Raw genomic sequence first — 15,074 nt, 5'->3', positions numbered from 1 at the left:
CCTCTGCAACCCTTGGGTTCTCTCTGGTTTCTGGGGATCCCTAGGAAACGGCAATGCCACTATCTGTGGTGCTGATTCGGAGTTGATTGGTGACTCGGAATGTCTGCAGGCTTGGGGAGGGGGAGGGGAGGTTGAGGTTGACCACAAAGAACAAGGACCCTCGGTCTGGATTCAGGAGGGTCAACAATATGTCAGACGTGCCGGGAAGGGCCCAGGTCTACCCGAGAGGAGGGACTCCAGGGAAAAGAAGATCTCTATTCGTCTTCCTTGACCTTCTGGCCACCCTCAGGAATGTTCTTCGGAAAACGCTAGGCTGTTGACACACTGGTCCAAGCACTGGGTAAGGTGAAAGCTTTGTTCTATCGCTTAACATATATGATCCCATTTCATTTTCTGAATATGCCTGACAGAAAGGGCTAATCCCCCTCATCAAATAGAGGGAGCAGTTGACAGACAGATGAGTAGCTGTAGGTACTAGTCTCCAAAGAGCTCCAAACAATCCCACCACTTCCTTAAGGCAAAATAGTAATAAACTTATTACACAGTGAAATTTATTACGTCTTCCTCTTGAATCTGGATTGAGCTCATTACTGCTTTTACCAATAAAACGTGAAGGACGAGATTCACACGGCTGCGACCCGAACTCAAAGGGCAAAAATAACGTGCTCTATGAAAGAAAGTGAAGGTGAAGTCGCTCAGTCGTGTCCGACTCTTTGCGACCCCATGGACTGTAGCCTACCAGGCTCCTCCGTCCATGGGATTTCCCTAGCAAGAATTCTGGAGTGGGTTGCCATTTCCTTTTCCAGTGCATCTTCCCCACCCAGGGATTGAAACCGGATCTCCCGCATTGTAGGCAGACGCTTTACTGTCTGAGCCACCAGGGAAGTCCAATGTGCTCTATAATCCTTCTAAAAGCCTATCGTAATCCCACAAAAGCAGATAATCCGAATGCAGCCACTTTGCCTTTCAAGCGTCCGGCACGGTGACAGCTCACTACCCTAGTTAACTGTACGCGCTCGCCGTCCCTTGCCCATGCGCAGGCGCAGAAGGAAACAGCGCAGTGGATTTTGGGAGTAGCAGGCAGATTGAAATAAGGGGCCGCAGGGACTGCTGGGAGTTGTAGGCCGAGGGCCTCAGTAACCACCGCTGCTTCAGGTGGAGCCGTCGCGTGGGGCTATGGGAGCCGTAGGCAAGACAGCGCCCAAACCCTTGTGGGAGTCGTAGTTTCGGAGCCACTTCCGTACAGGAATTCCGCGTGTTAGGCAGTTTGGACGATCCAGCACCGCATTCTACTGAGGTGAGTTATTTCCTCCCAGAGCTGGTCGGCCCCTGAGCGCCGGCTCTTTGTTGCGATGCCGTGCGAAGGTTGAGGAACTCTCCGGGAGTGATAACATTCGCCTCTGACGTCCCAATGCTTGTATTCCCAGAGGCCTACTGACCGGAATCCTCACTGTGGGCTCTGCGGTCCAGCTTGTCTCTGGCCCGCCCACCCCTCTCCCCCGCGTGGGCTCGGGGAAATTTCCCTGCCCTCACCCCTAACTGGATACTTCCAGGAGGTCCCTACACTGTCCTGAAACCTGTCTTGATATAATGATGTTACTTACACACTACCCATCATTCTGACAAAGCTGCGATCCCGAGGCATGGCACTTGGGGTCTGGGCCCCGCCTTCTGGGGGCGCTTATTCCCTCAGCATACAGATCTTTACTGAGCCCCGATCCTTTGCCAAATCCCTTGCAAGGCAGGGGGAGTCAGTGGTGGCTGAGGCAGACCCTGTCCCTCCCTGCCTGTAGTGAGCTCATGTGACAGGGGAAGGGAGACAGGCCTGTCACCATGAAGGGTAGCATTGTGAGCCGGTTGGGATGGAGGCATACAAGGGGCTCTGCGACCCCAGAGGGGGCGCCTGAGCCAGCCTGGGGTCTATAAAATCTTCGAGGGGAAGATGCTTAATACACGTTTCAAATGTGACGTGTCCAAATGGAATTCTAGTCAGCCTCCTCAACTAAATGTTCCCATCATCCTCCCAAGGTGCTCAGGCCCAAGCCTCCAAATCATTCTTCATTCCTCTCTTTTTTCATGACCCCACCCCAATCCAAGTCTTGTGCAAGTCCTACAGACCCTACCTTCAAAACAGACCCCAAACCCCACCTTTTCTTGTCATCGCCACTGCCAGCACCCCAGTCCACGCCAACATCATCTCACTGACTATCACCATAGCCTCCTCTCTGGCCTCCCTGCCTGCCACAGTCTGTTCCCCATACAGCAGCCAAAGGGAAACTTTTAAAACCTAAGTCAGATCATTTGCCTCCTTTGCACAGAACCCTCCCATGACTCCCATCTCTCTCAGAATTAAAATTAAAGCTGTTTCATGGCCTATGAGCCACTGAAAATCTGCAGACTCATTTCCTGGCGGGGTCTACCTCATTCAGGAGGCAGGTTTCTGGGCCCTAGTGACTGTAGATTTAGGGGGAGAAGAGAGATGAGTCCACAGTAACTTTATGTCCTGTCCTACGGAGGAGCTGGGTGGAGATGTGGTACTCTCAGCAAGCAGGGAACAGCTGGGCAAGAACAGGTTTCTCTGTGGGGAGCAGGGGACTGGTCAGTTTGGGTACCTAGGATTCTGGAGAACTGGTGGGTATCTTCAATGGGACATTTGAAGGACGAGCCTGATGGACATCGTGATTCAGTCACCCACAAGGAAAACGAGTTGGGCAGGACCTGGGAACCATGAAGGTGCCTCTCCAAAAGAGGCTGAGCAGGAGGCAAACGAGGAGAGCGAGGGAGAATCAAGCCAGAGGCAGGGGTGAGGTGAGATGCATGGGAGGATGTAGAGAAGACCCTGGACAGTTTTGTGGACAATTTCGCGTGTAGAGGAGGGGAGGGGAGGGAGACCAAGGAGGAGCCTCCTGCAGTATCCAGGAGAGAGACATGGTTCAGACCAGGGTCGCAGCTGTGGAGATGCTAAGGAGTGCTGGGCTTCTGGGTCTGTTTTGAAGTTACAAACAGGATTTGCTCCGTTCTAGTTGGATGTATGGGGTTTGAGGTTTGAGGACATGCCCCAGGTACATTCTCAGTGGGGCATTTGGAGGAAAGGTTGAGACCTTACACTGCAATTTGGAATCACCTACAGGGAGAGTTAAGAGGGATGGAGAAAGCAGCCCAGTGTCCTGGGACACAAAGCTCCTGCCCTGAGTAGCTGGAGGGACAGAGCTCAGAGAAGCAGGTTTGGGAAGGGGAATCAGGAATCTGGGTTCTGCGATGCCTGTCAGACAGCTGAGTTGCATTGGCACCTAACTGGTGTTATAGACAGTAAGCATGCAAGTCACATAAAATGATTCCACACTATATGGGAAATCCTGGAAACAGGATGAACTGCTCAGAAGCTACTGCACTATGATAGTCCAGCCCGGAGATGATGGTGCCCTGGAGGGGAGGGACTCAGTCTGGTGGGTTCTTATGGGTTCCCCTAGCAGGTGGATCCAAGAAAAGAGGGAATTGTGGCTGGGTGGGGAGGAATGAGGCGGGGGGAACAGAAGGAGTCAAAGATGGGCTGATCCATCTCTTGATAAGGCCACAGAAGCTTGCAGGAGATTCTGAGATGACTGCCTTGCCTTTCAGAGGATACAATCGGGACCCATTCCTAGAGACAGCATCCCACCCCCACCAAAGTGAAATTCAGTTGGTCTTTCCTGTTTATCCCCCTTACCCTAACAGAACTGCTGGCAGTCCCCTTGCCTCCTTCTGTTCTTAGATCACTGACCCTTCCCAAGCTCTCTGAGCAGCCCTGGAAGCCCAGGTCAGTGACCTGTCCTTCTGATTAGGGTTGTAAGAGGGGTGGCTTCCCCGGAGACTGTGAAACGGGTCCTTAATATGCACCTCCATCCCTCCAAACAGAATCCAACCTAACTTGCCTCTCTCTCCCCTCCACCCTTCACCCCCAACCAGCTACTTCTCTCTCCTTGGTGTGTAATGGGTGTAATCCAAGAAGCCTTCCTGGAGGCACTAGCCTCCTTAAACCTTCAAGGGTCAAACAGTTGACCCTTGAACAACATGAGTTTGAACTGCTCCACTGAGACTCAGACTTTTTTTTTTCCCCCAATAAATACATACAATACTACACCATCCGCAGTTTAGTTGAATCCTTGGACTTGGAACAGGGAAGATATGGAAGGCCGACTGCAAAGTTATGTGGAATTTGGTTGTACTCCCAATCCTCGCGTTGTTCAAGGGTCAACTGTATACATATAACCCTCCCTTACTCTGGAAGATGGAGAAGGAAATTGCCTGGAGAATCCCATGGACAGGAGCCTGGTAGGCTACTGTCCAAGGGGTTGCAAGAGTCGGACACGACTGAGCGACTAAACTACTAACTACTACAACTACTCTGGAAGAAGCCTACCTGGTCCCCACTATTCTCGGCAGGGACACTACCCTCTGTAAGTAACGACCCCCTCAATCCGGAATCCACGTGTAACCCGCCTCCCCTCTCCACCCATCCAGGAGAAGCCGACCCCTCCCGCCTCTCCAGGACCCCACGATGCCCGCCCCGCAGTGCGCCTCTTGCCACAAGGCACGCGCCGCCCTCCGCCGTCCACGCTCGGGCCAGGCGCTGTGCGGCGCCTGCTTCTGCGCCGCCTTCGAGGCCGAGGTGCTGCACACGGTGGTCGCGGGCCGCCTGCTGCCGCCTGGCGCCGTGGTAGCTGTGGGCGCCTCGGGCGGCAAGGACTCCACGGTGCTGGCGCACGTGCTGCGTGAGCTGGCCCCGCGCCTGGGCATCTCGCTGCACCTCGTGGCGGTGGACGAGGGCATCGGCGGCTACCGGGACGCGGCGCTGGCGGCCGTGCAGCGGCAGGCAGCGCGCTGGGAGCTTCCGCTCACCGTGGTGGCCTACGCGGACCTCTTCGGGGGCTGGACGATGGACGCTGTGGCCCGCAGCACGGCTGGCTCCGGCCGCAGCCGCGCCTGTTGCACCTTCTGCGGGGTGCTGCGGCGCCGCGCGCTGGAGGAAGGGGCGCACCTCGTGGGAGCCACGCACGTTGTGACCGGTGAGCGCAGGCGCGACCCAGAGGGGGCATGGTGGAAGGGGCGCATGCGCAGGATAGGGCACCGTAAGGGCGCTGCAGTGCGTGCCCAAGTGGTAATGGAGACTATGAATAGCCTAAAGGAAAGCACCGAACACGGAGAAGGGGATATGCGCATGCTCCAGCATGGGGTCTGAAAGTACAGGTTACTGCCAGGGTGGTGGGGGCGGGAGGAAACAGGATGGGCTGGGCATTACAAAAACTTTGGGTCTTGGCCGCTCTCTTGGTCTGCACAGCTTGGCAAGGAGGGTGGGAGGTGGGAGAAGCGAGTGGCAGGAGTTAGTTTCTGGGTATTAGGTCTTTGAGTCTTTACTTATCTTTAATCATCTCTAATACTCTTGGTCTCATGGCCCCCAGCTGTCTCTCTTCAGAATCCATCTCTATCGCTGGAAAGTATCTCTCTGCCTCGTAACTTCTTTTTCTTGTTGGCACCTCTTCTTTTCCATAACTCTCTTTTCTTCTCTCGCTCTCATCCATTCCTTCAACAAACAACCACCGGGTTTCTGCCAGCTCCAAGCTGTTATTAATATATAGAGTACGCACTACACACATTTATATTATATATGCTCACATCCTCATCGGGCTATGGCTGAGAATACAGTGATGCCCAGGATAGACCTAAGCCCGCACCTTTGCACAGTCCAAATATAAAATGATAAACGATCATAAATGCTACTGGGAAAAATTACATGGAGCAAAAAGAGGACCTTATGGTGTGGAGAGAGGGGATAGGGAGGGCTTTTGAGATCCGGGGGCTCTGGGTGAGGAGGTGAAGAGGAGAGATGTTTGAGGAGGGTGGAGGTTGTTCCAGGCAGAGGGAACCATCTGTTCCCAGGCCAGTCTGAGGGGCCCCAGGAAGACCTGAGCAGTGGGAGGAGTTCAGATCCACTTTCCCCTTTTGATGGTGAGGCGTTAACATCTGATCCTTTGAGCAATGGGGAAATGGGTGGGCCTGACAAAGGCTCTGAAAAGCACAGTAGGGCAGGGGTGAGGCACCTGGGTTGGAGAGGCAAGGGCAGAGCAAAGAAGATGAGCCTGGAGGGTGGCAGCTGCGGGTGGTCCAGGCGAGAGACCATGGTTGGGAGAATCAGTGCTTTTTTTTTTTTTAATGCTGTGTAAATATTCCCTTACTTTCTCCCTGGTCCCTCTAAACAAAGATAACACAAAAACATTGCAGTCTATGCCATCAAAGGCACTTGTGTCAACAACTATGAGTTTTCTATGGCTGCTGTAACAAATCACCACAAATTGAGTGGCTTAAAACAACACAAATGAAAAAAAAAACAAACAAAAAAACAAAAAACCAAAAGTATTAGGTTGCAGTTCTGGAGATTAAAGTTCAGGCAGAAGTCTCACTGGTTGGCATTCCTCTGAAGAATCTACTGGCAAGTCCATTTTCTTGCCTCTTCCAGTTTTTAGAGGCTACCTCTTGGAGGCCTCCTTCCTCCAGCTTCAAAGCCAGCAGCTGAGTACTCATCTTGCATCGTCTGACCTTGCTTGTGTTCCCACATCTTCCATCCTGACTCTTTCACTTTAAGGACCCCTGTCATTACCCTGGGGCCCACTTGGCTCAGCTAGGTTGCTCTCCCTATATTAAGATCAGCTGATTAGTAACCCTCATTCTATATGCAACCTTTATCTCTTTCACCATGGGACCCAATATATTTTCCGGCTGAGGGCATGGGGGACTCTGCTCACTACAGCAGTCCTCTTTCCCATCTCCATTAAATGACTTCCGTGTAGTCTGAAGTACATTTTTGTTGTTCGGGGGGTGTCTTCTGGGCTTGTGGGATCTTGGTTCTCCAACTAAGGATTGAACCTGGTCTCTCAGCATCCAAAGCACAGGGTCCTAACTACTGGACCACCAGGGAATTAATTCCCTTAAGTACACTTTTAATTGAGACTGAAATGACAGTCTTCCTGACCCAGGGATCAAACCCAGGTCTCACGCACTGCATGCAGATTCTTTACCTTCTGTGCCACCAGGGAGGAGGCTCTGAAATGATAGTTGTAGCCTAAAGGACTTTCACTTGCTAGCAGAGGGCCTGGTCTGCGATAAGTGGGGGGTAAGTGAGGCACCCCGCGTTGCTCCACGGGAGCCTGGGTGCGTCACCCTCTCGTTTCTCGCCGGGTCCCCCAGCAGCCTCCTGCAGGCTGCCCCGCGGTGCCCCGGGGTCTCCTCCCGCGGCCCCGTCGGCCCCGGCCCCCTCCTCACGGCTCCCGTCTCCCCTCCCTCAGGACACAACGCGGACGACATGGCGGAGACGGTGCTCATGAACTTCCTGCGGGGCGACGCGGGCCGGCTGGCGCGGGGCGGGGGCCTGGGCTCCCCGGGCGAGGGGGGCGCCCTGCCGCGCTGCCGCCCGCTGCAGCTGGCGTCGCAGAAGGAGGTGGTGCTGTACGCGCACTTCCGCCGCCTCGACTACTTCTCCGAGGAGTGCGTGTACGCGCCCGAGGCCTTCCGCGGCCACGCACGCGACCTGCTCAAGATGCTGGAGGCGGCGCGGCCGTCGGCGGTGCTGGACCTGGTACACTCGGCCGAGCGCCTGGCGCTGGCCCCAGCTGCGCGGCCCCCGCCGCCCGGCGCCTGCTCCCGCTGCGGGGCGCTGGCCAGCCGCGCGCTCTGCCAGGCCTGCGCGCTCCTGGACGGCCTGAACCGCGGCCGGCCCCGCCTGGCCATCGGCAAGGGCCGCCGGGGGCTGGACGAGGAGGGGCCGCCGCGGGAGCCGCAGCCGTCCCGACCGCCGACTTCCGAGGCGGTCCCCGACTTCTAGAGACTCCAGTTCCCCGCGGGGATCCGGCGCCGTGGGGGCGCGGGGCCGCCTATAAATGACATGGAATGAACCCGAGTTACCTGAGCCCGGGCTTCGTGTGCAGCTGGGAGAGAGACGGAACCTGTTACCTGCGATCCTGCAGACGCTGGGGCTCTGGGCTCCTGGGCCTGGGGACTGGGGACTGCTGGGTCTCAGAGAGGGGAGCACTAAACGACCTTCCATTCCTGAGTGAGTGGGAATTAGGGGGCTGCTTGCCTGTACCTCTGTGGGATTCTGGACGTGCTCAGATAGCCCTAACCCTTCTCGATCACCTACTGCCCGCCTGATGATCGTGTTTGCCTGTAGTGGGATAAGCACAACCACGCAGCTGGATGGACATGTCAGTTACAGCACTCATGGTGTTTCTGTGTGAGCACTGCGTGTACTACAGGCGCTGGGCCATCTCATTTCACCCGCACCACAATCTCATTGGCTGTAGCCCGAGGCCCATAACTGGCCTGGGGTCACCTCTCTGGAGCCCCACCTGGGGCTCTTCAAGACGGTGGAATTAGCCCTTATCCCCACTACCACCTGAATCTCTGATGGATGAAGAGCAACTGGGGCGGCTCTCCAGACTTCAGATTCTAGAGGCATAGCTGGGTGAGCTTGGGTCAGTGACTTAACCTCTCAAATCTTCCGTTTGCTCCGCTGAAAATGGAATCAAGGCCTCCCACCAAAGCACTGTTGTGAATGTTTGATAAAGCGCTCAATAAATGTGTCAGACTTGGCTGTTCACACTAAGGTTTGGCCACCAGGGGGCGCTCGATTTGGGGGTTTCTGCCCTGCCAATCCAGACAGGTGTGAGGCTCACAAACTGCTTGCCTGACTCCTGAGGAGGCTTGGTGTCCTCAGTCCCACCTCCAAGCTTTGCTGGGCTGCTCCTTTGTTAGAAATGCCCTCCTTTCCCACCTTCCTGCTCACATCCTCCAGGGGCCTCCTGGAAGCGTTCCTGAATCTCTCCTCCCACCCTGCCCAGCCCAGGACATTGGGAGTCTCCCAAACCCCAGCTGCTGGGTCCTGTCCTCTGGCCATCCACACTCTTTGGGTCTCTCTTTTCCTATTTAGATTGGGCTGGAGGGCCGGGAACAGATGCTTGGAGTCCCTTGTGAATTAATCGAGCATTAGGTTAATTATTCGTTCAACAAACATGTATTGAGCACTTCATCTGTGGCCCATGTGCCAAGGGCTAGGAATACTGCAGTGAGCAAAAGACAAAATCCCCGGCTGCCATGAGGTTCACAGTCTGGGAGAAACAGACAATAAGTCAATGAATATATAATGTCAGATAGTGATTAACACAACAAATAAAAATAAAGCAGGATTAGAGAGAGAGAGTGAGCACCAGTGTCCATAGGGGTCAGGGCATGGCCTCTTTGAGGAGGGTTTGAGCAGAGACCTGAGTGAAGCAAAGGAGTGAATCATAAAGCTATCGGGACTTTCCTGGTGGTCCAGTGGTTAAGAATCTGCCTTGCAATGCAGGAGACATGAGTTCAATCCCTCATGTGGAAACTAAGATCTCACATGTCAGGGGGCAACTAAACCACTCTCCCCCACCCACACCGCAACTACTGAGCCCACCCTCCACAACTAGAGAGTCTTTGGGCTGCAACAAAAGATCCTGAGCTAACTAAGACTGAAGGCAGCCAAAAAAAAAAAAAAAAAAAAAAAATCATAAAGCCATCTTGGGAAAGAACTTTCCAGGCAGAAGGAACTGCTGATACAAGAGCCCAAGGGTGGGAATAAAGTTGATAAGTCCAGGAAACAACAGCCAGGTGGTGTGGCCAGAGCAGAGCAGGCAGGGAGGAGAATAGCAAGAGTTGAGATGCGGTGGTAGCCAGGGTGGATCCTGCAAGGTCTCACTTAGGCAGGAGCCCATTTCCCAGTTCTAGTTTGCCAGGCCCTTGTGGAGCACTCCTTCCTTGCGTTAAGTTCAGTGATAGGATAGACTGTGTTTTGATCCCTAATTTTACAAATGGTGAATTTTGGGCTCAGAGATGTGAAGTAACTTCCCAAGGTCACAAAGCCGTAAATCAGTGAAGAAGCTGGGGCTATTCACCCTTTTTGCTGTGCCGCCTGCTGGAAGCCAGGGGACTTGGGCCCTTGCTGCAGATCAGCCACTGATTCACCTTGTGGTTTTGGGCAAGGGACTTTTCTTTAATCGAGTTACCCCCTTCACATCAGGAGGTGGGTGGTTGATTAGACTTCTGTTGTAGTTTAGAACAACACTAACCAACAGAAATATATTAATAATATGAGCCATATATGTAATTTAAAGATTTTGTGTAGCCATATTTTTAAGGAGGGGAGGAAACAGGTGAAATGTTAATAATATATTTTATTACGGTGTATTAAAAAGTAGAGACATCACTTTGCTGACATAGGTCCATAGAGTCAAAGCTATGGTTTTTCCAGTGGTCATGTATGGATGTGAGAGTTGGACCATAAAGAAGGCTGAGCACTGAAGAACTGATATTTTTGATCTGTGGTGTTGGAGACTCTTGAGAGTCCCTTGGACTGCAAGATCAAACCAGTCCATCCTAAAGGAAATCAGTCCTGAATATTCATTGGACGGTCTGGTGCTGAAGCTGAAGCTCCAATACTATGCCCACATGATGTAAAGAGCTGACTCACTGGAAAAGACCCTGATGCTGGAAAAGATTGAGGGCAGGAGGAAAAGGGGGGTGACAGAGGATGAGATGGTTGGATGGTATCACCAGCTCAATGGACATGAGTTTGAGCAAAGTCTGGGAGATGGTGATAGACAGGGAGGCCTGGTGTGATGCAGTCCACGTGGTCACAAAGAGTCAGACATGACTTAGCAACTGAACAACAACAACAGATATCCAAAATATTACTATTTTAATGTATCAGTTCAGTCACTCAATCGTGTCCGACTCTTTGCGACCCCATGGACTGCAATACGCCAGACCTCCCTGTCCATCACCAGCTCCTGGAGTCTGTGATGCCATCCAACCATCTCATCCTCTGTCGTCCCCTTCTCCTCCCGCCATCAGGGTCTTTTCAGATGAGTCAGTTCTTCACATCAGGTGGCCAAAGTATTGAAGTTTAACCTTCAGCATCAGTCCTTCCAATGAAGGGAAGGACTGTCCAAGGGATTCTCAAGATTCTTCTCCAACACCACAGTTCCAAAGCATTAATTCTTCGGTGCTCAGCTTTCTTTATGGTCCAACTCTCACATCCGTACATGACTACTAGAAAAACCATAGCCTTGACTAGATGGACCTTTGTTGGCAAAGGAGTGTCTCTGCTTTTTAATATGCTATCTAGGTGGGTCATAACTTTTCTTCCAAGGAGCAAGCATCTTTCGATTTCATGGCTGCAGTTACCATCTGCAGTGATTTTGGAGCCCCCAAAAATAAAGTCTGCCACTGTTTCCCCATCTATTTGCCATAAAGTGATGGGACCATATTGAGGTCTTTTAATGGACCGGAACCTGGTGGTCCAGAGTTGACCGATAAGAAAGTAAAGGAGAAAGAAAAAGGCTGATATTCCTTGGTTTACACAGAAAGCCAATAAAGCCCGTGCACGGGGCTTTATTGTTCATGGAGGCCTCAGGTGCCCTCTTGATGGGGTGAAGGCACAGAGCGCCTTCTCGAGAGGGTCTCAGAAGCCCAGGCAGGAAAGTGAACTCAGAGAGCCTCTGTGCTCCAGAGGATCAGCCTGAGAGAGAGAGAGAGAGAGAGAGAGAGAGAGAGAAAGACATGGGGACCAGAGCTCTGATGGAGCAAAGGTGTTTTAATCAACATGGTGTGGGCATATATACTGTAGTCATTCTCAGCAAAGATAAAGATTAAAATTCCAGACTCACAAAACATAGGCAATCCATATTAAAGAGAGAGAGAGTTGTAAATAATCACTTTTACCATATGGTTCATAAAATGGAAGAGGGTACTTATCACCGTATAGAAAAACTAACGAAGGAAATGCCTGGATTCCTCAGTACCGCCCCCCCCCCAATTCCTGAATATTCAGGAATTAATAAAGAACAGAGAATTCCTGACAGATCCAAAACAGCACACAGGAAGCCTCCTGTTGAAAGCTTCCTGACAGGACCAGATGCCATGATCTTAGTTTTCTGAATGTTAAGTTTTAAGCCAACTTTTTCAGTCTCCTCTTTCACTTTCATCAAGAGGCTCTTTAGTTCTTCTTCGCTTTCTGCCATAAAGGGTGGTGTCATCTGCATATCTGAGGTTATTGATATTTCTCCCAGCAATCTTGATTCCAGCTTTTGCTTCTTCCAGCCCAGCGTTTCTCATGATGTACTCTGCATATAAGTTAAATAAGCAGGGTGACAATATACAGCCTTGACGTACTCCTTTTCCTATTTGGAACCAGTCTGTTTTTCTATGTCCAGTTCTAACTGTTGCTTCCTGACCTGCACACAGATTTCTCAGGAGGCAGATCAGGTGATCTGGTATTCCCATCTCTTGAAGAATTTTCCACAGTTTGTTGTGATCCACACAAAGGCTTTGGCATAGTCAATAAAGCAGAAGTAAATGTTTTTCTGGAACTCTCTTGCTTTTTCGATGATCCAACAGATGTTGGCAATTTGATCTCTGGTTCCTCTGCCTTTTCTAAATCCAGCTTGATATCTGGAAGTTCACCTGGCTGGGAGAATTCTGAGCGTTACTTTACTAGCGTGTGAAATGAGTGCAATTGTGCCATAATTTGAGCATTCTTTGGTATTGCCTTTCTTTGGGATTTGAATGGAAACTGACCTTTTCCGGTCCTGTGGCCACTGCTGAGTTTTCCAAATTTGCTGGCATATTGAGTGCAGCACTTTCACAAGATTCGAAATAGCTCAACTGGAATTCCATCACCCCCACTAGCTCTGTTCCTAGCGATAGTTCCTAAGGCCCACTTGACTTCGCATTCCAGGATGTCTGGCTCTAGGTGAGTAATCATACCATTGTGATTATCTGGGTCGTGAAGATCTTTTTTGTATAGTTCTTCTGTGTATTCTTGCCACCTCTTCTTAATATCCTCTGCTTCTGTTAGGTCCACACCATTTCTGTCCTTTATTGTACCCATCTTTGCATGAAATGTTTCCTTGGTATCTCCAATTTTCTTGAAGAGCTCTCTAGTCTTTCCCATTCTGTTGTTTTCGTCTGTTTCTTTGCATTGATCGCTGAGGAAGGCTTTCTTATCTCTCTTTGCTGTTCTTTGGAACTCTGCATTCAAATGGGTATATGTTTCCTTTTCTCCTGTGCCTTTAGCGTCTCTTCACAGCTATTTGTAAGGCCTCCTCAGACAACCATTTTGCCTTTTTACATTTCTTTTTCTTGGGGATGGTCTTGATCCCTGCCTCCTGTACAATGTCACGAACAGTCCATCTCCATTGAGACTCAACCACAGTTCTGTCGCCAGTGGGACCAGAGGGCCTCGAGGAGCTGAGGAAGACGCTGTTCTCAGCTCCAGCCATAAGAGGTCACTATGACCACACCGTGCGTCCGTGGCCGGCACCTTAGAACAGATCTGTTTCCTTCCCCTCCGCCTTGGTGAACTCTGCTGTCTCCTCCTCCCTCTCCTCGCCTGCCCCCTCCCCGCCACACACACACACACACACACACACACACACACACACACACACACCGGTCCCTCTGGCCCCAGCCAGCCTGGATCCAAGGGTGAGAGAAACAGTCTGGCAGAAACCTGAAGGTCCCATATGAACACTGGAAAAATTCCATGACCTGAAGACATGTGTCTGTCCATCCATCCATTCATTCTGTAAATATTTATGGATCACTCAATTTGTGACAGCAATGAACTAAACAAAAGCCTGCCCTCACGGGAGAGGCCCAAAAAGGAAGCAAATAAGTAGAATATGTAGCATTTCAGATGGTGATAAATTTATGGATCGATCATGTCAAACATTTAAGTAGGGTGGACGGGGAAGACCTCTGGTAGCTGCGAAACCATACGTGCAATCTCCAAGGGAAAGACTGAGGGCAGGAGGAGAAGGGGAAGACAGAGGATGAGATGGCTGGATGGCATCACCGACTCAATGGACATGAGTTTGAGTAAACTCCAGGAGTTGGTGATGGACAGGGAGGCCTGGCGTGCTGCGGTTCATGGGGTCGCAAAGAGTCAGACATGACTGAGCAACTAAACTGAACTGATGGTCGATATATCTATGTGTATACATGATATTGATAATAGAACAGCAACAACAGTATGGACGACTTTCTACATAATTACTGTTTTAAGCATTTTATATAAGTGGAACCATTTCTATATCTCTGACTCTATAAACATACATAGATACAATGGATAGATATATAGATATAATGGATCTAATGGATAGATATAGGTATAGATAGGTATGAATATATCTAGATATAGGTATGAATATATCTCTACGTATCATTATATAAAATTATATGCACCCCCCCCCAAAAAAAAAGCTCCAAGGGAGGCAGGGGAGTGGTGGAGGCAGGTGAGCAGAGGAGAGATGAAGGAGGGGCCAGGTCCCAGGGAGCCACGGAGATTTGGGAACAGAGGAGTGATAAGGATCATCCTTTATTCAGGAGACAAACATCTGCCCAGGCACCTCGCAGGAGCCGGGCCCTGCAGGGGGTTCGTGGGGATACAGCTGAGTCAGCCCCAGTCCCTGCCCTCCACGGGCTCCCTGTCTGATGGGGGGAGGCGGTGCGCACCGACTCTGGCAAATCAAGACCCAGAGGGATAGGCGTCAAGGCGGAGATCAGTAAGGGCCCAGGGGAGCCCAGAGGTGGGGCGGCTAACTCAGCGTGGGGCGTCGCAGAATGCTTTCTGAAAGAGGTAGTGTTTAAACCAGGATCCAGATGAGTAAGAATGAGCACGGGAAAAGGGTGGGAGGGGGACGACTGCACTGTAGCAGAGAAAACAGCCGGTGGAAAGGCCCGCAGGCTAGGGTGCACCATGAACCCCTGAGCCCCGGCGGAGGAATGGCTGCTTCTGGTGCCAGACGCCTGGAGAGGGGCCGATGGGGGTGGGCGGCGACCCCCCCACCCCTCAGGGTCAGAATGCCGTTGCACAAGGCAGAAGGGCTTAGAGCTGACAAGGCTTGTTCAAAAAGAGCCTTCTGGGGACTTCCCTGGTGGTCCAGTGGGTTAAGACGGTGCTTCCTAGGCAGAGGGGCGCAGGTTCATTCCCTGGTTGGGGAACAAGGATCCCACCT

General features: G+C 51.7%; 1 protein-coding gene across 2 annotated transcripts; it reads left to right on the top strand.

The window, feature by feature from the left end:
- The first annotated feature begins 1,133 nt into the window (after positions 1-1,133).
- On the top strand, positions 1,134-8,629 carry CTU1 (cytosolic thiouridylase subunit 1). Of its 2 annotated transcripts, none has more exons than XM_044931374.2 (3): positions 1,134-1,297; positions 4,501-5,045; positions 7,320-8,629. In XM_044931374.2, the coding sequence occupies exons 2-3, from the start codon at positions 4,538-4,540 to the stop codon at positions 7,853-7,855; spliced, it is 1,044 nt and encodes a 347-aa protein (XP_044787309.1). In that variant the 5' UTR covers positions 1,134-1,297; positions 4,501-4,537; the 3' UTR covers positions 7,856-8,629. The 2 variants fall into 2 exon arrangements, with proteins under 2 accessions (XP_044787309.1, XP_044787310.1); XM_044931375.2 differs by lacking the exon at positions 1,134-1,297 and adding an exon at positions 2,653-2,808.
- The last annotated feature ends 6,445 nt before the right edge of the window (positions 8,630-15,074 follow it).

The sequence above is a fragment of the Bubalus bubalis genome, chromosome 18 (assembly GCF_019923935.1).
Source record: "Bubalus bubalis isolate 160015118507 breed Murrah chromosome 18, NDDB_SH_1, whole genome shotgun sequence".
In the NCBI taxonomy this organism is placed as follows: Eukaryota; Metazoa; Chordata; class Mammalia; order Artiodactyla; family Bovidae; genus Bubalus; species Bubalus bubalis.
This window is presented reverse-complemented; position numbering and strand designations above follow the sequence as displayed.

Coding starts and splice junctions, on each gene's coding strand:
- CTU1 (XM_044931374.2), top strand. CDS start 4,538: ATGCCCGCCCCGCAGTGCGCCTCTTGCCACAAGGCACGCGCCGCCCTC. Junction 5,046..7,319: donor AGCCACGCACGTTGTGACCG/GTGAGCGCAGGC, acceptor CCCCTCCCTCAG/GACACAACGCGGACGACATG.